The sequence below is a fragment of the Oryctolagus cuniculus genome, chromosome 13 (assembly GCF_051225735.1).
Source record: "Oryctolagus cuniculus isolate XC-2025 breed Fujian yellow rabbit chromosome 13, ASM5122573v1, whole genome shotgun sequence".
Classification (NCBI taxonomy): Eukaryota; Metazoa; Chordata; class Mammalia; order Lagomorpha; family Leporidae; genus Oryctolagus; species Oryctolagus cuniculus.
Genome location: NC_142879.1, coordinates 19,899,848 through 19,921,683, shown reverse-complemented (window position 1 = coordinate 19,921,683; position 21,836 = coordinate 19,899,848). Strand labels below are relative to the sequence as shown.

General features: G+C 58.1%; 1 protein-coding gene across 3 annotated transcripts in view; it reads left to right on the top strand.

Moving 5' to 3' along the window:
- Window positions 1–21,836, top strand: part of PIK3C2B (phosphatidylinositol-4-phosphate 3-kinase catalytic subunit type 2 beta) — a 63,163-nt gene that overhangs the window by 6,694 nt on the left and 34,633 nt on the right. For 2 of the 3 annotated variants that reach the window (XM_051821194.3, XM_002717574.6), the window contains exons 2-5: window positions 12,368–13,388; window positions 17,449–17,549; window positions 19,164–19,318; window positions 19,572–19,692. In XM_051821194.3, the coding sequence (XP_051677154.3) occupies window positions 12,456–13,388; window positions 17,449–17,549; window positions 19,164–19,318; window positions 19,572–19,692 (1,310 nt within the window). In that variant the 5' untranslated portion in view covers window positions 12,368–12,455. Of the gene's footprint in view, window positions 1–12,367; window positions 13,389–15,670; window positions 16,086–17,448; window positions 17,550–19,163; window positions 19,319–19,571; window positions 19,693–21,836 lie in introns of those variants that run through there. The other variant, XM_051821195.3, reaches the window with a different exon arrangement.

Genomic DNA, 21,836 nt, shown 5'->3' with positions numbered 1-21,836 from the left:
CAGAGTTTCCGCATGCCTTCCTGACTTAGGAAATGGCCGGCATCCCTTAGGCCCACCTCACTGACCCCTTCTGTCTGCGGCTCCTTTTCCTGGCTGTGTCTCCCGGGGGCTCACCTCCCAGCTGCCTGCAGCCTGTCCTGGCCATGTCTCCCTGGGGCTTACCTCCCAGCTAGCTAGCCTATGAACATGAAGGAGGAAGTGCGGCCGGAGAGGCCTGGGCCCCCCCACCTGACAACACCTGTTTTCTTTTCTTCCAGGGTTGACTTTCCATCTTTTTCCCAGACTTCTTTGCCCGTTGACACTGGGAATGTGACGTCATGGGGCCTAGGTCAGCTTCCTGTCCTCAGGGAGCTAAAGATGGGAGGGGGTTGTGTTGAGGGGACACAGGGGCTTGGGGTGTCAGGGGCAGGTGTGATGGGCAAGGGTGAGCATGGTGAAGGTGGGGGCTGGAGGGTGTGTTTGGGGGATGGGGTGAGTGGCGTGCAGTGCAGGGGAGGGGTGAGGAGGTGCGTGCAGACAGGGTGTGGGGGGGCACATGCAGTGATGTGGTTACCATGGCTTTGGGTGGCTGAGATGACACCTGCCCTGGCTTGCTGGTGTGGAATGTGTGGTGTCTGGGGGACTGTGACAACACTGAACCGCCCTCCCTCCGCCCCCCAGAGGCAGGGACGGAGCTTGTCCCCGCAGCGGTGTGAGGACCTGGTTGGGCCTCATCCGGTTTCCCATGGGTGGCTGGCTTGCCTTTTTCTGCCTCACTGACCTCGGCCCTCCTCGGAGCCCAGCAGGTGTCTGTCAGCCCACACACGCCTGTCCCAGTCCGCACCCAGGCCTGCAGGCGGCCACCCCACCCTTCCCTCAGGTAGCACCACCGCATGGGGCTGCCGGCCCGCTCAGGGCTCTGCAGGCCTTGGTCCTCCTGGCGGTGCCAGGCCCTGGCACGTCGGTGCCGAGTGTGTGCTTGTGCCAGGGCCAGGACGGTGCCTGTGTCACTGCTGTGAGACCCTTCCCAGCATCGGGTGTATGGGTCCTTCCCAGCCCTGCAGTGCCCCAGGGACAGACCCAGGGCCAAGCCACTTCTGCCTAGTGGCTCTCGCCACCCTCCACTGGAACAGACGAAAGGCGCCGCTGCAAAACACCGCAGAGTTGTCACACGCGGGTGCGGTGGAGGCGCTCCCGGAAGTGTTGGCCTCTGGCAGCCATGCCCTTCTCCCGGAGGGTGGCCGCAATGTTGGGATTCCATGGCCTCTGCCCTGACACGGGTCCCCCTGCTGGCCGGGGCCGGGGAGGGGGGGCGGGGGGCCCTCAGCACCGCCTCCTTGCTGTTTGCAGAGCTGACGCGCTGGCCCAGCTGGTGGGCACCGCCCTGTGAGATGGCCCCCCGGGACGCTGCTGCCCTCGGTGGGCTGTCCAGGCGAAGCAGGGCCTTCCCTGCACGATCTGCCCTTGCTTGGTGCCCCGGCTGGGCGGCAGCAGCTGCCACCTGCCTTGTGGATCCTGTCCTACGGGGTGGCCTTCTCCCGGGAGAAGTCCCCGCCCAAGCAGGAATCCTGGGGAACTGGATTGCCAAGGGCAGGAGCTGGGGAAGCTGAACTGGGGCAGGAGGTGACCAGCTGGGCCCTGTAGGAGACCTCAGCTGGCTACCAGCAAATAGTGTGTGGAAGGTGAGGAGGAGGACAGACGGGGGACCAGGACTGGAGAGAGCGGCTGTGTCCCTGGGCGCCTGTTTCCAGGTCCCAGCCCCTGGGAGCAGCTTCCTGTGTGCTCCCGTGGCCTCTCTGCCATGTCTTCAGTGTCCAGGCTTCCCTGCACGTGGCAGTTTGGAAATGTGGCCATGGTTTTTCTGATTTGGGGGGTGCAAAACTTGCATGGAGAGAGGTGTCCTCACGAGTCCTTCACTGGAGGCCAAGGTCAGTAAGGGGAGGTCATTATCCAGGCACCCTCTCCCCCTGCCATCCTGTCCCTGCACCCTTCTCTGGAGGGTGAGGGAGCGTAACCACTCTGTTCCTTAGAGGGAACCTGGGGCCATGTCGACAGCGGGGAGGAAGCCAAAGGCAGGAAGTGGGGAGCAGACAGAGGAGATGTGGCAACTCTGGCTGCCTGGATGATTCTTAGCTTGGAAACCCAAGCTGCCAAGCCTTTTCTTCCCTCTCCGCCCAATGTTCCATTCAGCTGATTGCCAGCTGCTGCTCCCCGGCCCCGCGATCCAAATCTCGGGCTGTAGAGGAAGGAAAGTTTTGAGAGGAGCCACTGGCTGCCTCACCTCTTCCATCCCTGCTTCTCGTCATGCTCGGAGCCCAGAACCTGTAGCCAGCGCGGCAGGAGCTCTGATCTCAAGGATTCTGCGTGCCTGCGCCCAGCGCCGGCTGTACACGTGGGCTGAGTTAAAGCCAGTAATGCCTGCAGACCTGGTCTCTAACCATGTCCCCCAGGCTCCTAAAACCTGCCCTCTGCTCATCTAGGACCCAGGAAGCCCTTTACTAAGTATCTGCTTTGGCTTCAAACTACGAGTGCAAGGTGCACCCCGGGACGAGAGGCACGGTGGGCAACACGGAGCCACACGGGGCCACACGGGGCCGCTTTGACCTGGCCGTGAGGACACTAGAAGGGGGACGATGAGTCGGGAGAAAACACAGCGGCTGTTTTCTGTCTCCTCACATCTGGGACTCGATGAGAGCTGCCGAGGGAGCAGGCTGCAGAAGAGAAAGACACTGTGGGCGCACGTGATTCAGCCGTGGATCTGATATCACACGGGCTTCTTGGGCTGCATAAAACCTGGGGCTTTTAAATAAGCAAGCAGGGCTCACATACACATCTGTTGGAGGCAGGGAGCTGGCCTGCTTGACCTTGGCAGGCGTCCTGCTGGAGGAGTCGCAGGGCGTGCTCTCTGGGACCAGGCAGCAGGTGTGTGGCTGCAGAGGCGGGGTCAGGGTCCCCGGCTGCAAAGCTGGTGGGAATTTGGGTGTGGGTGTTGGGGGAATGGAGAGAAGCAGGAAAGGAAACGTCTGGAAGCCAGGGGGGTTGAATCCTCAGGGCTTCGAACTCCTGGGCCCTGCCTGCCCTAAGGGGAGGCACTAAAAATCCCTTCCTTGGGCAGTCCTAGAACGAGTTCTCTTCCCTTAGTAACAAACCCCTGGAAATCGATTGGCCAGTGCGGGGGGCTTGAGACCCTCCATCGTTTGTCACCCCCTTGCTTGAGAGCTGGCCGATGTCTCCGCTGGTGAAGATGGGACAGGGCATGCAGTGCCTGCCTGTGTGGTTTCTGTGTATGTCGGTCCCAGTGTGAGGTCGGAAGCTCCCTAGACTTGCTCCACGGTCCTGTGACTATCCGCAGTGTTCAGATGTGCAGGTGCCTCGCATGGCGCGTGACTGGTACTCCCCACCCACTGGGGTCCAGTCCTGTGGTCAGGATGAGGAGGTGACCCAGACCCACTGAGGTTCTCAGTCCCACGCAGTGTGGCTTGAGAGGGACTGCAGGACGTCCCTCCACCCGGTGACTTCAGGGCTGCAGCCGCCCTGGCACAGAGCCAGCCCCACTGGAGGGGATGCCCCCCCTTTCTCTGCACCCTTTGACTCTGAACCATTGTGTGGCTCTGCCCTCACCCCATTGCCTCCCTGGCCAGCCCCTGGCCATCTGTGGGCAGCTGTGTGGCCTGAGTTTGGTGCCTGGTGATGCTGGGACCCTGGCACCGACCAGCTCAGCCAAAAGGCTGTCCTCTTCCCTCTCCATCTGACTGCCTGGTGCTTTTTGGGGTCTCTTCACCCAGTCCCTTCTTGTCATCCTGAGAATTCTGGAACCCTAGGGTATGGGATCAAAGCCAACAGCGCATCCTAACTGCCCCTAACTGCCGAGGGGCTTTGGAAATACACGGAGTGCAGGGACTCGTTCCACTGAGTCAGGACCACTGGAGATGAGAGTGCAGTCATTGGAATTAGATAGTAGTATCGTGTGAGTGTTGAATGTGGGGGCGTGCTAACGGCGCTGTGTTTATATAGGAGACATGTCCTAGTTCTTGGGAGATTCAGGCTGAAATATTTAAAGACAAAGGATTTGCATCTTGCGAGTGGTTCAGCAGAAAGAGAGCAAATGTGGAAAAATGTTAACAATTAGTGCATGCAGGTGGTGAAAGGAAACTGGCCCTAGCTGGCCTTTGAGAGGATTTGCAGCTGCTGTCAGAGAGACACTGGGAGGGACACAGCCATGGCCAGCGACTGCAGAGCACCAGGAGGGGCCATTCATGGCCGGCCTCTCTCTCTCTGTCTCTCTCTCTCTCTCTCCCTCCCTCCCTCCCTCCCTCCCCGTCTCTTTTTAAAGATTTATTTCTTTATTTGAAAGGAAGAGTGTAACAGAGAGAGGGAGGAAGAGAGAAAGAATCTTCCATTTGCTGGCACTCCCCAAATGGCTGTAACAGCCAAGGCTGCGCCAGGGTTAAACCAGGAGCCAGGAACTCCATCCGGCTCTCCTGCGTGGGCAGCAGGGACTCAGATTCTCGAGTCGTCATCGCTTCCCGGATGCACTAGCAGAGAGCTGGATTGGATGTGGAGCAGCGGGGACTTGAACGGCCACTTCAGTATGGGATGCCAGCGGCAGCTTAGCCCACGGCGCCGCAGCACCTGCCACTCGTGGTCTTTTTTCTTGTGTTCAGGGTGTGTCCTTCATGTGGAATACAGTACGTGGGGTGCTCCCTGGAGTTGTGGCACATGGTGGTTCTGGCCCCAGCCGCCTCTTCCTGGAGGGGCTGCATAGTGGCAAAGACCCTCTCTCCTGGGACCCACACGGCTGCTTGCTATCTCACTGACTCTCCTTGCCCTAGAAAAGAGCCAAGGGGACAGAGTGATGTCCAGTGTGTCACCCAGCAGAGGCGACAGAGGAACCCAGCTGGAGAAGGGGGAGCAGGGAACACGAGACCTTGACTCCTAAAATGCTTGGTGCATGGGCCCCACCCCTGGAACATAAAATCGGAGACTTTTTTTTTCTTTGAAGTTTTATTTATTTGAAAGCCAGAGAGAGAGAGAGAGAGAGAGAGAGAGGGAGATCTTGTATCTGCTGGTTCACTCCCAAATGGCCACAGTGACCTGGGCTGTTCCAGGCCAAAGCCAGGAGTCCAGAACAACCACATCAGGATCTCTCACATGGGCGGCCGGGGCTCAGGCACTCGGGCCGCCTTCTGCCTTCCCAGGTGCATCAGCAGGAAGCCGGATAGGAAGCAGAGCAGGCGGGATTTGCACGAGCGCTCCCATGTGGGCTGCCGGCATGGCCAGTGGCAGCTCAAGCTGGCCCCGCCAAACGTGTGGACATTTTCACACACATGCACCTCTGGATTTAAGAGCTGTCATTTTGGGGCCGGCCTTGTGGTACAGCAGGTAAGGCTGCTGCCTGCGTCGCCACATCCCATATGGGCTCCAGTTAGGGTCCCGGCTGCTCCACTTCCAATCCAGCTCCCTCCTAATGCACCTGGGAAAGCAGTGGAAGATGGTCCAAGTGCCTGGACCCCTGCACCCACGTGGGAGACCTGGAAGAAGCTCCTGGCGCCTGGTTTTGGCCCCGCCCAGCCTTGGTCATTGTGGCTATTTGGGGAGTGAACCATCAGATGGAAATTCTCTTTCTCCTAAACTCTGCCTTTCAAATAAATAAATAAATCTTTTAGAAAAAAACCAAAAACTACTGTTTTGCTGTATTTATCACTTATCTATACCTCCATCCCTCCCTCTATCCAGTCATCATCTCATTATTTTTTTAACATGCATATGTATGGAGTACAGTGTGATAATCCAGGGTATGATGATAAAATTTGGTTGGCATCTCCATCTCCTTAAACATTTCTTTAAAAAAAAATAAATAAATCTTGACTGGCCGGCGCCGCGGCTCACTAGGCTAATCCTCCGTCTGCGGCGCCAGCACCCCGGGTTCTAGTCCCGGTCGGGGCGCTGGATTCTGTCCTGGTTGCTCCTCTTCCAGGCCAGCTCTCTGCTGTGGCCCAGGAAGGCAGTGGAGGATGGCCCAAGTACTTGGGCCCTGCACCTGCATGGGAGACCAGGAGGAAGCACCTGGCTCCTGGCTTCGCATTGGCGCAATGTGCTGGCCGTGGCGGCCATCTGGGGGGTGAACCAACGGCAAAGGAAGACCTTTCTCTCTGTCTCTCTCACTGTCTAACTCTGCCTGTCCAAAGGAGGGGGGGAGTCTTGACCAACCCCTAGTACTTGTCTGTGTTTATGGAATATCATGTGACGCTGCATATATCAGAGGCGTGTGTGGACTGCTCACCTGGGCTGGTTCACGCCCCCTCCTTGTCAGCATGCACTCTCCTATTTCCTCACCCTGAGGCTTGAGCTCCTAGGGGAAGCCCCCTGGCTCTGCCCCAGGGTGGTTGGGACTGCTTGCTACCTCCCCTCGTGTTCCGCCTCTGATTTCCTCGTGCCTGGCTGAGCCTCTGCTTGCCCTGGGGGGGCCCTGGGGGGGCCCTCCCAGAGCCTAGAGGATGCTGTTGGTCCTGTGACCTCACCACACCTCCAGCTCTGAGCGTCAGAGTGAGCCGAGTGCTGAGCCTGTGGACAGGAGCGGCTGCCAGGGTGGCCTCCGGCATGTGAGCGGTCAGCGGGCTGGGCATGCCTCCCTGTGGTGAGGCCGTAGGTGGCGTCCTGGCCCAGCGCCAGAAAGATGGTGGTTACCGTGGCGTAGCTCAGCTTGCCTTGGTCTGAATTCCAGTCTGGGAAGACCCGCGGGACTGAGGGCTGCTTGGATAGCCCTCGGGCCTTTCGTTCTATTTCCTGTGACTTCGGAGTCCCCTGAGAGAAGTGACTGAAGAGGATCAGTAGGTTTGCATCACAGAATCCAGAGCTGGAGGTCACTCGGTGCGGTTTCCTTGTTCACCTGTGCACCTGCTTAGAGGTGCCCAGCCCAGCCCAGTCCGTCTTAGAAACCCAGGCCTGTACTTGAAGGACCTTGAGGGAGGTTACCACCTGGCTGTGGTCACTGTCTCCGAAAAGTCCCACTGCCCTTCCTTCCATATGGGTTCGTTTTTCTCAGTGGGACTGAAGTGAATCTTGAACTTGAGTGAGTGGAGGTGGCAGATCCATAAATGTGAGACTTTGAACTATTTTAGGACCTCTCTCTTGGCAGGATAGGGAAGCAGTCCCATCAGAGGGTTTCCAGCAACGCTTCCTGATGACTCTGGTCCGAGCAAGGTCAAGGTCGAGTTCAAGTTGCACAGGCAGCTAGCGCTGGGATAGGCGTGCCTCCGGAGGGAGAAGTTGAAGCAGGTCACAGAGGTTTCAAGTCCTTGGGAACGAGTGGCTGGGGATGGGAGGGCTTGGTCAGTGGGTCTGGGAGGAACGCAGAGGGACTGTAGGGTTCCTGGCTCCAGGGACTGGGTGACCAAGCAGGGTTTGGGAGGAAAGGACCACGTGCACTTTGAGATGTGGGTGGGATCACCCGCCTGCGAGTGGCAGGACTAGGAACCGAGAAGGGAGCAGGTTGCTTGAATGTACATGGTGGTGGTGGTGGGGGGGTGTCTGAGCCAACACTGGCGTGTCGGGCAGGACAAAGGAAGAGGGGGACAGAAAGGAGTGGGAAACAGGGGAAGCCACAGTGCCCTGACGGCCTGGGCGAGAGGAGGCGGAGCGGTGCAGTCTGGGCAGGGGGGAATAAATGCCTTCTGTGCCACCCGGCACGGTTGCTGGAGCCCGTCGGTGGCCTGTTGGGGCAGGTGCTGACTTGCAGTGAGTTCAAGGGTAAACAGTTCTGCAGGCGTGAAGCTGCCACTGGAGACACCCCCCTCCTGTCCTACCTCCACTTCTGACCCAGCTTCCTGCTAATGTGCACTGTGGGAGGAAGCGGGTGCGGCTCCAGTGGTTGGGTGCCTGCCACCCATGTGGGAGGTCTGCATGGAGCTCCTGGCTCCTGGCTTCTGCCTGGCCCAGCCCTGGCCGTTGTGGCCACTTGGAGAGTGAACCAGCAGATGGAAGATCTCTGTCTCTGTCTCCCTCTCTGTGTCACTTCTGCCTTTCAAATACATAAATATTTTTTTAAAAAAATATCTGAAGAAGAGAGCGATTAAATGAAAAGCGAGAACGTGTAGACATCAAGTGTCTTCCACTCGCTTCTGGAGCTGCCTCAGAAGGGAAGGAAGAACAGGAAGTCCAGGGGAGGGATTTAGGGTTAGTTTTCTAACTCCCGTCCGTCTGTCCATCCGCACTCCCGTCCATCTGTCCATCCGTCCTCCCGTCCACAGGAGAGGCATAATTATGCACAGAAGAGAAGAAGCAAGATGAGGAGGAGGGGTTGGAGACCCGGGAGAGGGCGGGGGAATCTATGGAGCATTTCTGAGGGGAGGGGCAAGGACAGGGTTGTGTCTGCATGCGAGGTGGCACCTGCTTTCCTGGGGACCGCACGGGAGGAGGCAAGGCTGAGCGCAGGTGTGGACAAGCTCATGCTGCAGGAGCGGCAGGAGGCAGAGGGGTGACCTCCAGGGGCCTCCGCTGTCCTCGCGTGGTGCCCAGCTGAGGCCGATCTTAGTGCCCTGCTTCTCCTCGCTCGGGGCTGAGCACGTCGTTTTCTGGATGGAAAGGCTTAAACTCAGTCCAGCTTTGAGCATTTATCTAGTGGCTCCTGTCTGTGAAGTGCGAGGGCTCCTTTACCTGGGACCTCTTTCCCAGCCCCCAGCAGCCAGGTTCTGGGCGTCACCATCTGCCTTTCCGGCCCCTGGGAATTTCAAGTTGCAAGACTCCCTGGTGCCCACTGAGGGTGAGGAGGAGTCTGCAAGCAGCTGTGGAAGGGTGCGGAAACCCCACAGGCCGTGGGCTCACGAGAGAACCACGCCGATCCCTGGAGGCTGCTCCTGGTCCCTTCTGCCTCTGGGAACTGACCCGGAAGTGCCATCATTGTCAGGTCTCCTGGGCCAGCCATGGCCCTTCAGGCCTGGGGCCTGGGAGCCCACCCCTGGTGAAGGGAGACCCTTGTCCTGCCTTGTTTTGAATCTAATAGAACTTGCCACTCCGGAATCTAGCTGAGGGGCTGGTGTTATGGCACAGTGGGTTCAGCCACCATCCGTGACACCGGCATCCCATATGAGGGAGGGTTTGAGTCCTGACTGCTCCACTTCTGATCCAGCCGTCTGCTGATGCTTCTGAGAAAGCAATGGAAAATGGCCCGAGTGCTTGGGCCCCTGCATCCATGTGGCAGACCCGGTTGGAGTTCCAGGCTCCTGGCTTTGGTCTAGTGCAGTCCTGGCCGTTGTAGCCATTTGGGGAGTGAACCAATGAGTGGAAGATCGATCTCTCTCTGTTAATTCTGCCTTTCAAATGTGTAGATGAATCCTAAAACAAACAATATGAATCTGGCTGAACCTTGTTCCTGTTGACATGTCTAGCTTCCAAGTCGGGAGGGGGATGTGCTTCTCCTGTTTATTTCCTGTTGGGTAAAGCAGGATGGTGCAATGACCATGTCTGAGAATTTGACGAGATTGTAAACTTCTTGGCTGCTGGTGCCAAGGGACAGTGGTGACTACTTCACACTGACCTCTCCCAACCTAATCCCCCCGCCAACACGTGCACATCCGTGTCCATGCAGCTCAGCTTCAGTGACAGACTAGAATCTCTTGGGGGAGTTTTTAAAAACACCATTACTCTGCCACAAACCAATCAAATTAGAATCTCTCTTTTTTTTAAAAAAAATTATTTATTTATTTGAAAGTTAGAGATAAGGAGACAGAGAGAGAAATTGACCTTCTGTCTGTTGGTTCCCTCCCCCGATGGCTGAAATCACTGGGACTGGGCCAGTCTGAAACCAGGAGCCCTGAGCTTCTTGCAGGTCTCCTGTATGGGTGCAGGGCCCCAAGCACTTGGGCCAGCTTTTGCTGCTTTCCCAGGTGCACCAGCAGGGAACTGGATTGGAAGTGGAGCAGCCAGGACTAGAACCAGTGCCCATGTGGGATGCGGACTCTGCAAGTGAAGGTCTGACCTTCTAACCACAGCTCTGGCCCCTCATATTAGAATCAGTACTCTAGGGGCTGGTGCTGTGGCACAGTGGGTTAATGTCCTGGCCTGAAGTGCTGGCATGCCATATGGGTGCCAGTTCGAGGCCCGGCTGCTCCTCTTCCGATCCAGCTCTCTGCTATGGCCTGGGAAAGCAATAGAATACGACCCAAGGCCTTGGGCCCCAGCACCCACGTTGGAGACCCGGAGGAAGCTCCTGGCTCCTGGCTTCGTCAGATTGGCGCAGCTCCAGCCGTTGTGGCCAATTGGGGAGTGAACCAAGGGATGGAAGACCTCTCTGCCTCTCCTCTGTGTGTAATTCTGACTTTCAAATAAATAAATAAATCTTAAAAAAAAAAAAAAAAGAATCAGTACTCTAAAAAAAAATCCCCCAGGGGCTGGCATTGTAGGCTGTGGGTAAAGCTGCTGCTTGGGACACCTGTGTCGCATATGGGACTGATGGACTGCCCGATTGGTTCAAGTCTTGGCTGTTCTGTTTCTGACCCAGCTTCCTGGGAAGTCAGCAGGGGATGGCTCAAGTGCTTGGTTCCTTGCCATCCACATGGGAGACCAAGATGGAGTTCTTGCCTCTTGATTTCTGCCTGGCCCAGCCCTTGCTGTTGTAGGCATTTAGAGTGATCCAGAGGATGGACAATTTCTCCCTCTCTGTTACTCGCCTTCTAAATAAATAAGTTTAAAAAAAAAAAAAAAAGCTCCCCCGAGTTTTCATGTGTGGCTGGATTGAGAACCACAGCGCAGACTAACCTTGTCATTACGACCAACTGTCCAGTGCCTCTTAACTGTTTTCATGTTGTGGCTTCTAAAGAAAAGGGTATCAGCGTCCGAGTAAGTGCAGGGCCTGCGTGTGGCTGGAGGCAGCTGGCCAGCGGCCGTCAGTATTTTGGCACATCTGTAATCCATCTGGCCCCTGGCCCTCACCTGTTGGCAAGCTTTGTTTTATTGCACGCAGTGGTGTATTCTGGGAGGAGCCTGTGTAGTCTGAGTAATTACGAGGTCTGTTTAATAGGGCCCTGCTGTGCGTTCCATTTACAGCTTTATTGAGGTGTGGTTGACCTACCATACGCTATATACAAAGTCCAGCTTGATAGGTCTTGACACTTGAATATACTGCTGGATGCACCTCCATGATCAAAATCATGAACGTACACATCAGCCCCGAAAGTTATACCACTTGGTCACTGCATCTCTCTCTCTCTCTCTCTCTCTCTCTCTCTCTCTTTCTCTCTTTTAAAGATTTATTTATTTATCTGAAAGGCAGAGTTACAGAGAGGCAAAGGCAGAGAGAGAAGGAGAGAGAGAGAAAGACAGGTCTTCCATCTGCTGGTTCACTCCCCAGATGGCCACAAGGCTGGAACTGTGCCAATCCAAAGCCAGGAGCTTCTTCCAGGTCTCCCATGCGGGTGCAGGGGCCCAAGGGCTCGGGCCATCTTCTACTGCTTTCCCAGGCCACAGCAGAGAGCTGGATTGGAAGTGGAGCAGCCAGAACTTGAGCCGGCGTCCATATGGGATGCCGGCACTGCAGGCGGCGGCTTTACCCGCTACGCCACAGCGCCGGCCCTCACTGCATCTCTTTCCACTCCTTCCCCAGCCTACTTTTTGTCCCTGTCGATTAGCCTTTGTTTTCCAGAATTTGATGGACTCACCTGTGCTCACACTCTGGCCGCTTCTTTTACTCAGCATGGTTACTCTGCGATACATCCACGCTATTGCAGCGATAGTTTGTTGGTTTTCATTGCCGAGTGGTATTCGATTCATATCACATTTTATTTAAGAAATCCATTCGCCTGTGGACAGACATCGGGTTGTTTGCAGTTTCCGATGTTACACACAGAGCTGCTGTGAACACTCTGTCTGTGCCTCTGCGTGGACATATGCCTGCATTCTCCTGGACCACCGTGAGTGGGTTAGTGGAGTTAGTGGTAGGTGTCTGTTTATCTTTTTAGGAAGCTGCCTGTTTTCCAAAGTGTTTGCATTCCCCACCAGCAGCACGTGGAAGCGTGGGAGCTCTCTTTAAACAGACCGAAGAGCCTCTTGCCCGTCTTTTCCTCTGTGTGGATGGAAGTGCATGTGTGTCTGTCTCAGGGCACATAAGAGAGAGATGACGTTTGCAGGTTAGGGACCAGAGATGGAGATACGCGTCGGTGGGTGGGCGCGGTAGTGTGGATGTGTAGACACAGACCCGTGTACATGGATGGGGGAGGGGCTGGGTGTGACAGATACAGTGGTTTTGGGATCCTCCTCCTCCATCTTTCTGTTTCTTTCCATCTGCTGTGGGCACTGAAGAAGCAGGTGCGGGCGCAGGCTATGTCATGGACACCAGATTATTGCTAAGTCTCTCTTTATGACTGAATGACTGATACTCCCCCCTTGTCTGCAGGTGCCCAGACACCATGCCACAACCCCGCAGACCTGGCACCGGCAGGAAATAGAAGGTGTCCTCGTCTCCTGTGCCCCCCGTCCTCACCATGTCTTCAACTCAGGGCGATGGGGAGCACTGGAAGTCCCTGGAGTCAGTGGGCATCAGCCGGAAGGAGCTGGCGATGGCCGAAGCCCTGCAGATGGAGTATGACGCTCTGTCCCGGCTCCGGCATGACAAGGAGGAGAGCAAAGCCAAGCAGAGCGCAGACCGCTCGCTCATCAGCTGGGACGAGCCTGCCTTGGACTTCTACAACAAGCCCACAGGAAGGCGCAGTGACCTCAAGCTCTTCCGCGGTCTCTCTGGCTCTGATCCTACCCTCAATCACAACTCGCTCTCCCCACAGGAAGGGCTGCCCGGCCACCCTGCCTCCCAGGGCCCCCAGCCTGGCCCGGATCCCTGGTCCAAGGGCTCCCTGTCTGGAGACTATCTCTACATTTTCGATGGTTCTGATGGGGGCCTTTCCTTGTCCCCAGGACCAGCGGACGTAGATGGCTCCTGCAAGAAACTGTCCCCACCCCCTCTGCCCCCCCGGGTCTCTATCTGGGATGCCCCTCCCCTGCCTCCCAGAAAGGGGTCCCCTTCACCCTCCAAGACCTCCCAGCCCAATGACATCAACACGTTTTCCTTGGTTGAACAGCCGCCAGGCAAGCTGCTAGGTCCTCAGATCCTGAAAGAGGACGAGCCACCAGCAGGCGGGGGTCAGGGGTGCCTCCTGGGGCCTGTGGACTATGACGGCATCAATGATGCGATTACGAGGCTCAACCTGAAGTCAACCTATGACACAGAGCTGTTGCGCGATGCCACCCGGGACTGGAAGGAGGGCCGAGGGCCTCTGGACTTTGGCAAGGACACCCCTGGGAAGCCCGTGGCCCGGAGCAAGACCATGCCCCCGCAGGTGCCCCCACGCACCTACGCCTCCCGCTACGCCAACCGAAAGAACGCCACGCCTGGCAAGAACCGCCGGATTTCCGCTGCCCCGGTGAGGCTCCTAGTGTGTTTCTTCTGTCCCCCATCCTGTGTCACTCAGAGATGAGGCCAGCCCCCCTCTCTTCTTTGCTGCTCCACATCCAAGCCCTCACCCCTTTAGTTCCCTGCCCCCTCTGCTTATGGCACTGGGTCCCTGCGCCCTGGCCTGGGGGAGATCCAAGGTACTCTTTTTTTTTTAAGTTTGTTTATTCTTTATTTGAAGGGCAGAGTGAAGGAGAGACACAGAAAGAAAGGTCTTCCATTTGCTGATTCCCTCCCCAAATGCCTGTGACAGCCAGGGCTAGGCCAAACCGAAGCAAGGAGTCAGGAGCCCTAGCTGGGTCTCCCACGTAGAGTGGCGGGAACTCAAGCACTTGAGCCACTGCCTGCTGCCTCCCTGGCGTGTTAGCAGGAAGCTGGATTGGAAGCAGAGGCAGGATTCCATCCCAGGAACTCTGGTATGGGATGTGGGCATTGCAACTGGTGTTTTTTTGTTGTTGTTGTTGTTTTTGTTTTTGTTTTTGTTTTTTTTTTTTTTTTGACAGGCAGAGTGGACAGTGAGAGAGAGAGAGACAAAGGTCTTCCTTTGCCGTTGGTTCACCCTCCAATGGCCGCCACGGCTGGCGCGCTGTGTCCAGCGCACTGCGCTGATCCGAAGCCAAGAGCCAGGTGCTTCTCCTGGTCTCCCATGGGGTGCAGGGCCCAAGCACCTGGGCCATCCTCCACTGCACTCCTTGGCCACAGCAGAGAGCTGGCCTGGAAGAGGGGCAACCGGGACAGAATCCAGCACCCCGACCGGGACTAGAACCCGGTTGTGCCAGCGCCGCTAGGCAGAGGATTAGCCTAGTGAGCCACGGCGCCGGCCGCAACTGGCGTTTTAACCTGTTGTGCCATAATGCTGCCCCCCAAGGTAGTCTTAATTGAGGGTTGGAGAACCCAGGGGAGATAGGGCTTGTCTTCAGGGCCAAGTTTCGTGTATCTTGGCCACAGTGGCCTTTCTGGTGTATTCTAATCCTGGTTCTTAGTGTATGTGCACTACATCATATCAGGACTGAGTTAGGAGCTGGGTGGTCCATTTAAAATTTTATTTGTTTTCATTTTCTTTGGACTGCAGAGAGCTAGAGGGCAGACAGACAGCAACAGCCACAGGAGATCTTCCATCCTCTGGTTCACTCCCCAAACATCTGCAACAGCCCAGTGCTGGGCCACACTGAAGCCGGGAACCTAGAACTCCATTGGGGCTTCCCACATGGGTGGCTGGGACCCAAGTCCTTGGGCCATCATCCGCTGTGTCCCAGGGTGCTTTAGCAGGGAACTGGATCGGAAGTGGAGTAGCCAGAACTCAAGCCCAGGCACTGCTGTATGGGATGTGAGCATCCCAGGCACACGCCTGCCCCTGGGGAATCTTGTAACTGTGGCTGAGTGGCCCCGTGCGTCTGAACAAGTGGCTTCCACTCCCCAAGTCCCTGCTCCGCCTCAGCACTGTGTGGTGATGAAGGTCTTTCATGATAGGAACCGCTTCTTTAATGCTCGCTGCGTGCCAGACCCTGGTCCGGTTCTGCACAACAGCCCTGCCTGGGAGTCCAGAACCCCCCCAGCGAGAAAGGGGAAGCTGGCATTCAACCCTGGTCTCGCTTGATCTGAAGCACACACTTGCTCTCTCGCTCACTCACTCTCTCTCGTTGTATATACATAGCATCAAATATACATAGCATCAAGCCGGCCACCTCAGCCATTTCTCAGTGGATGGGTCAGTGGCATCAGCCCCCTTCACACTGCTGGACAACTGTCACCACTCCCCATCTCCAGCCACTCTCTTTTCCCAGTGAAAGCATTTAAAACAAACAAGCAGCGTGACGGTGCCGATTCGACTGTATCCGAACACGGTGTCAGACGGCGGTGTCTGCTTGGCGGCCCCGGTGGGCTCCAGCGTGCGCTGGTCTCAGTTCTGGTGCTGCAGCGCGGTGGCAGCGCCTCCCCAGGGGGAACTTGGAGGCTGCGGCTCCCGTTTCACCCCTGGCCCGTGGAAGGGCTGGCGGCAGAGCGGAGAGGCATCTGGTGCCTGATGGCTCGTGGGGCAGCTAAGCCTTCCGCCTTGTCCCATCCCTGTCTCCGGCTTTGCCGTTGTCTGAGGGACGGTGGGCTTTGGTGCCGCGTGTGCAGCCTTGGGCTGAAACAGAGTCCCCCCAAAAGCAGCAGACTCGGCTCCTGGGAGAGGCCGTGGCTTTTTAAAGGGCTGCTCTCGGAGGTGGGGCCGCTCCTGCTATTTATAGGGCCTGGGAGATTACTCTTCCCGGCTCCCAGTTCCTCGCACGGAGCTGGGCCTGCTCACCGGCTCGGCCGCTGGTGGTCCCTCTGCGGCAGCCCCCCCATCCCGCCCCCCGCCCGGAGAGGGAGCAGGCTCAGAATCTTTCTGAGGAATCGAGGGTGAAGCACAGGCTCTCGCCAGTGCTTAGGGGAAATGCGGCCTTGGTCCTCCCCTCCCCAGCCTGCCGGGAGGGGGGACCCCCTGCGCCCTCGGCCTGTGCCGCCGCCCCGCCTCCGCCGGGCTGCCAGCCGGAGGGATCTTCCTTACCCCAGGCCCGTGGAGCCAGCCCTGGAAACGGTTGGCTCCAAATGCCAGCCTGGTCCCCCCACTGCCAGCCTCTGCCTGGCTGACTCCCCCAGCCGGCTTCGGGTGATGCCACCAGCGCCTGCCAGCCGGGCAAACGTAAGTGGCTTTTGTTTCCTTACAGTGCCAGGGAGTGGTACTGAGATGGCGTAAAAATGGCTTCCAGTAGCCGTTCTGTTCTCTCCCTCTGCCTCTCTCTTGTGCCTCCTCCCCCTCTCTCTCACTGTCTCTCTGTCTTTTGTGGGTTAATTGCTGACAGTGGTACTATTGTTTTGACTGGGACACAGGCATTCTCTTGGCAGAGCCAGGCCTCACATGCCAACTGCCCCCACTTCTGCGTGCACCCTCCCCAGCCCCCGGGGAGCCAGGCTGACACGAAGGGGAAGGGGTCACCGGAGGAAGCAGGCAGGATGTGGCGATGCGCCCCGCCTGCCCCCAGGGGCAGAGCAGACAGAGCGAAGCCCCGGAGGTGAGATGCGCCCCGGCCTTGGCCTTGCGGTGAGCGCAGACCCCGGTGTCAGGCTCCCCCCGGAAACAGCTGGGGAAGCCACTGCCTGTACCGGATGCAGCCTGGGACTACGTCAGAACTGCGGCTTCACCCCACTGGCACCCGGGCGGGCACCAGCAGCCCCCGGTTTCCTTATCTGACGGCTTCCTGGGGACTCTCCTGGGGGCTGAGAGCAACTCTGCATGGAGACAGCTTGGGGCCTTGTCTGGGAGTCCTACCAGCCACGGGTTCTAGGAGAGGGGGTGGGCCCGGTGCGAGCTCTCCAATGTTCCAGCCGGTCAGAACCAGCAGCCTCGGGAGCCGGGAGGAGCTGAGCCTTCTAGCAGGTTCTCTCCTGTCCAGGCACTTTCTTCCTCAAATAGCGTTTAATGAGAAGGCATGTGCATCTGAGTCATGTCCTCCGGTGCGGGAGCTCAGTCTCTCTCTCTCTGCTTGGCTCCCTGGGGCTTATGATGTTGAGACTTTCGTCCAGGGCCAAGGCTCCTTGGATCCATCTGGGTACCCCACCTGCCCCAGCCCTAGCGGAGGGGCTGGGAGAAGCAGCTGCCTGCTCAGCTCCCTGCCATGCCCCTGGGAGCAGTCCCCAGAAAGCCCTTGGCCTGCTGAGGGCCAACAATGCCACGCACCGCCCACGCAGCCACACTGAGCTTATCAGCACAGCCCTGTCTTCCTGGGGGTCTGGCCACACCCTTGGCTTCCGTGCTGGGCCAGGGCTTCCAGTCCTCTTTCTCCTCTTGGCTTTGGGGGTTCCTGGGACAGCAGATGATGTATTTCTGGATTTTCCGATCGCTTCTCGGCCTTTTGGCTAAGACCAAGTGTGTGGATTTTCCGGATTGTCTGGGTGTCTGTTCGCTGCGCTGAATAACTGGGACGGAGAGCAGGGAGGACCTTACTGGGGGGCAGGGCGGGTGCCACGAGCGACTGGGCACTGAGTCAGCTGCTCTTCTCTTGCAGGTGGGCTCCCGGCCCCACGCCGTTGCCAATGGCCACGAGTTGTTTGAGGTCTCAGAGGAGAGAGACGAGGAGGTTGCTGCATTTTGCCACATGCTGGATGTGTAAGAGTTGAAGAATGGGGCAGGGGACTTGGGAGGGTTGTGTGGGCTGGGGGGGTGGGTCACCCATTCCAGAACGTTCTTAGGAAAGAAGAGCCATAGTAAGTAAAATTCAGTTCATTGCTGTGGGAATTCCTAAGAAAGAGGTCTATAAAGTGTTTTTTTTTTTTTTTTTATTTTATCTTTTGACAGGCAGAGTGGACAGTGAGAGAGAGAGAGAGACAGAGAGAAAGGTCTTCCTTTGCCGTTGGTTCACCCTCCAATGGCCACTGTGGCCGGTGCATTGTGGCCGACGCACCGCGCTGATCCGAAGCCAGGAGCCAGGTGCTTCTCCTGGTCTCCCATGGGGTGCAGGGCCCAAGCACCTGGGCCATCCTCCACTGCACTCCCTGGCCACAGCAGAGAGCTGGCCTGGAAGAGGGGCAACCGGGACAGAATCCGGCGCCCCGACCGGGACTAGAACCTGGTGTGCCGGCGCCGCTAGGCGGAGGATTAGCCTACTGAGCCGCGACGCCGGACTTTTTTTTTTTTTTTTAATCCTTATAAACTTTTTAAATCTTAGAAGTTCCACATTTAAAAGAAATTTTTTATAAACCCATACAAGTGTGATCAGCTGATTTTTTTAAAAAATTATTTATTTATTTAAAAGGCAGAGTTAGAGATGGGGGGCGGGGGGAGGGAGAGGGAGCTTTCATCCACTGGTTCACTCCCCAAATGGCTGCAATGGCTGAAGCTGTGCCAGTCTGAAGCCAGGAGCCAAGAGCTTCCTCCAGGTCTCCCACGTGGGTGCAGGGGCCCAAGGACTTGGGCTGTCCTCCGTTGCTTTCCCAGGCGCATTAGCAGGGAGCTAGATTGGAAGTGGAGTAGCCAGGTCTGAAAATGGCACCCATATGGGATGCTGGCATTGCAGGTGGCGGCTTTACCGGCTATGCCGCAGTGGCAGCCTAAATTTTTTTTTTTTTTTTTTGAGAAAGATATAGACAGCTCCCATCTGCTGGTTCACTCCCGGGATGCTTGCCACAGCCAGGGCTGGGCCAAGCTGACGCTGGGAGCAGGGAACCCAACCCAGGTCTCCCACGTGGGTGGCAGGGATTCTACGTGCACCGTCATCGCTGCCCCCCAGGTCTGTATCAGCAGGCAGCTGGCATGGGGAAGGCGCGGAGCACCCGGTGGAGAATGCTGGCGGCACAGGTGGCAGTTTTAGCTCTGTGCCACAACGCCGACCCCAGATCCCACCTTTTTAACAAAATCCCGAGCCCTCCATCTCACAGTCCGGTTACCCCGATCACCTGAGGCTCTGACCCAGTGGCCCTTTGGAGCAAATGCTCCCAAGTGGAGACAAGCGTGTTATCTGGAACTAAGCCGGCCAGGAAATGGATTCATAGCAGTTCTCTGTTGCTCTTGCATGGAAAGCTTTGTCACTTTGGAGTCATCCCCGCCGTTCCACTGGGGGAAACATTTTGCAACTGTGGTCAATGTGAGAAGCACGGTTTCCCCCATCCCCATCCTGGTCGGCAGACCCGAGTCTTCCGACTGAGCGGGGACAGAGGGGCCCCTCCTCCGCTGCTGTCCGGAGGCATAGTGAGGTGAGGGTCCTTTCCCTCTCTTCCTGGACAGCCTGCGGTCCGGCTGTGACATCCAGGACTACTCCCTCACCGGCTACGTCTGGAGTGCCGTCACCCCGAGCCCAGAGCACCTGGGGGACGAGGTCAACCTGAAGGTGACCGTGCTGTGTGACAGCCTTCGGGAGCCGCTCACTTTCACCTGCAACTGTAAGTGTGGACCGGAGGAGCCTTCACCCTTGAGTCCCGCCCCCTGGTGGCGCAGCTGTGGGGCCGTGGGGACTCTCCTCTGGGGGACTGGCTCTGCAGCCAGCTTCCCAGGCCCAGCCTGTTTGCCTGCTCTGCCAGGTTGGTGGTGAGACCTGGGAACGCTTAGCTGGGGATGGCGGGTTGGGGTGGGGCAGCTGAACCCCACCTACCCCTAGTGCCCCCTGTCATGGCTCCCCCTGCCTACGCCTCCCAGGTTCCTCCACCGTGGACCTGCTCATTTACCAGACCCTGTGCTACACCCATGATGAGCTGAGGGAAGTGGACGTGGGAGACTTTGTGCTGAAGCCCTGCGGGCTGGAGGAGTTCCTGCAGAAGTGAGTGACAGCTGGGGCCACGCCTGCAGGGGGCAGTGCTGGTTTTCTGCCTGGGAAGGTGGTGAGGGGCTTCCTGGGCGTGGTGTGGGGAGCAGGGCTGGCAGCTCTGCCCCAACCCCACAGCCAGGACTCCTGCTTTCTGGGCACACTGTCGGCCACGTCGCACTTTCCCCAGGAGCTCCAGCTGCCAGCGGGCTTGGCTGGCTTCCTGCGCCCAAGCTGCTGTGGAAAGAGCTTGGAGCTGGGGTTAGGCAACGTGTAGGTCCTATCTGCAGGCTTCTGCTGGCGGGGGGGACATGTGCATCTGGGGGCCGGGGCCAGGCTTGTGTCTCCTGTGCTGGAGTCCGTCAGATAGCTTTGTGGCTGGGGGCAGCAGGAGGACCGGGCAGAGGTGCCCTGCGGGACCTGGGAGAGAACTGACAGTTGCTCACTTTCCCTCTTCCCCTGCTGTCCTGGGTATCCTCCCACAGGGGCTCACTTCCAGCTGCTCGCCATCCAGTGCTCTCTGCAGAGAGCAGCCTCCCTGGAAAGCCTGGCGTGGGCCAGCTGGGGCACCCCTGTGGCTCTGGAAGGCGGGGCGCAGAGGAGGCCGGGCCGAGGTCCTCACACCCAGGGAGCGCAGCTGGCCGGCAGCAGGCAGATGAGCTCTGCATCCCCCCCCCCCCCCCGTTGCTGCAGAGTTGCTCCTGCCCCCCACCCTGGCCCCTTGTGCTCCTGCCCCCCACCCTGGCCCCTCGCGGGAAGCAGGTCTTAGGAACTGGGCCAGGAGAGGCCCGCCCGTGCCTCACTTCTCAGGAGTGCGAGCTCAGGGCCACCCCCACCTTTTCTCTGTCTGGCCTCCGGGCCTGGATGCGGGGGTGCTGTCCAGTGGTCAGGCCTGAAGTCCATTTCTTGGCTGACTTCTTCAACCTTAGGGATTTTGGAGGTCCCTCTCTGGCCTCTGGGTCCTCATCTGGACACTGGGGGCAAGGAAAGGCACAGGGCCCTACAGGGCAGAACTCCAGGGACACCGGATGCCGTTCAAATCTCCGTGTGCTGCTTGCTCTTGTCCTTGATTTTCCCTGGAGGAATAAGGAGGGTGCTCAATGTGTGGTCTCCTGGCAGAGCGAGCCCCAGGCAGCTACTGTGAAGAAGGTCCCCAGGCCCTGGTCACATCATTATGCTGGCTTGCCATGTCCCCTTGCAAAGCCTGAGTCTCTGAGGGCTGGGTACAGCGGGCTGAGGGTTAAAGGTGGCATCGACCCAATGGGCAGTTGACACATTCCAGCAGGGGAGGGCCAGCCCAAAGCCGGGAGTCTCGGGGCTCTGGCTCAGACACATGCTGGCAGGACCCCCAACCCTGGAGCCCCCACAGGTGTTGCAAGCCCTGTGGTGCAGGAGCCCTGGCGAGGTGGCACAGGGTCCGTGGTCCTCAGGCCTTGCCCATTCTAGAGAAGGTCAGCCAGACCTCCTAGGGGACTGATGCCCACCACCCTCCCACCCAACAGAAGAGCACAGCTCCGGGCCCCTGACGCACGACAGCTGCCCTGGGCCAGGCTGGGAATGGCCCTCTGAGGGTTGGAGAAATCTTGTTTCCAAGGAAGCCCAGGTTTCTGAGCCCTGCCCGTCTCGAGGAGGGGCTGACCCAGGGGAGTGTTGGTCCAGGATGCTGGCTACTCTCAGATAAGAACCTTGAGCCGTCCCAGGAGAGGGCTGGGTTTCCTGCCACCGCCCCCCGCCCGCCACACTCTTCCTTCCTCTCAGACCTGCCCACCAGGCCCAGCCCCACAGCCCAGCCTCTCCGCCCTCGGGTTCTGGCCCACTTCAGTCTTAGCCTGTCGGGGCCCAGACCACCCCGGCGCCTCGGGATGTGGAGAGCCGGCTGGGTGTCAGCTGGACCCGGCCTGGCTTCTGCAAACGGCGCCCCTGTGCTCCGCCCGCCGTTTCTGGCCCAGGTTCCCGGCTCTGCTGAGGCAGGAAGCCCCTTTCCGGCTTCTGTTTCGCAGCCGCTGGGTTGGAGGCCTGGAGGTGGGACTCCCCCTGCCCATTCTCCCAGCTCCCTTTCTTTTCTTCTTTGATTTTTTTAGCAAGAATATGGGATCTTAATTTTTTATTATCTTCATTGTACTTGAAAGGCAGAGTGGGGCCGGCGCCGTGGCTCAATA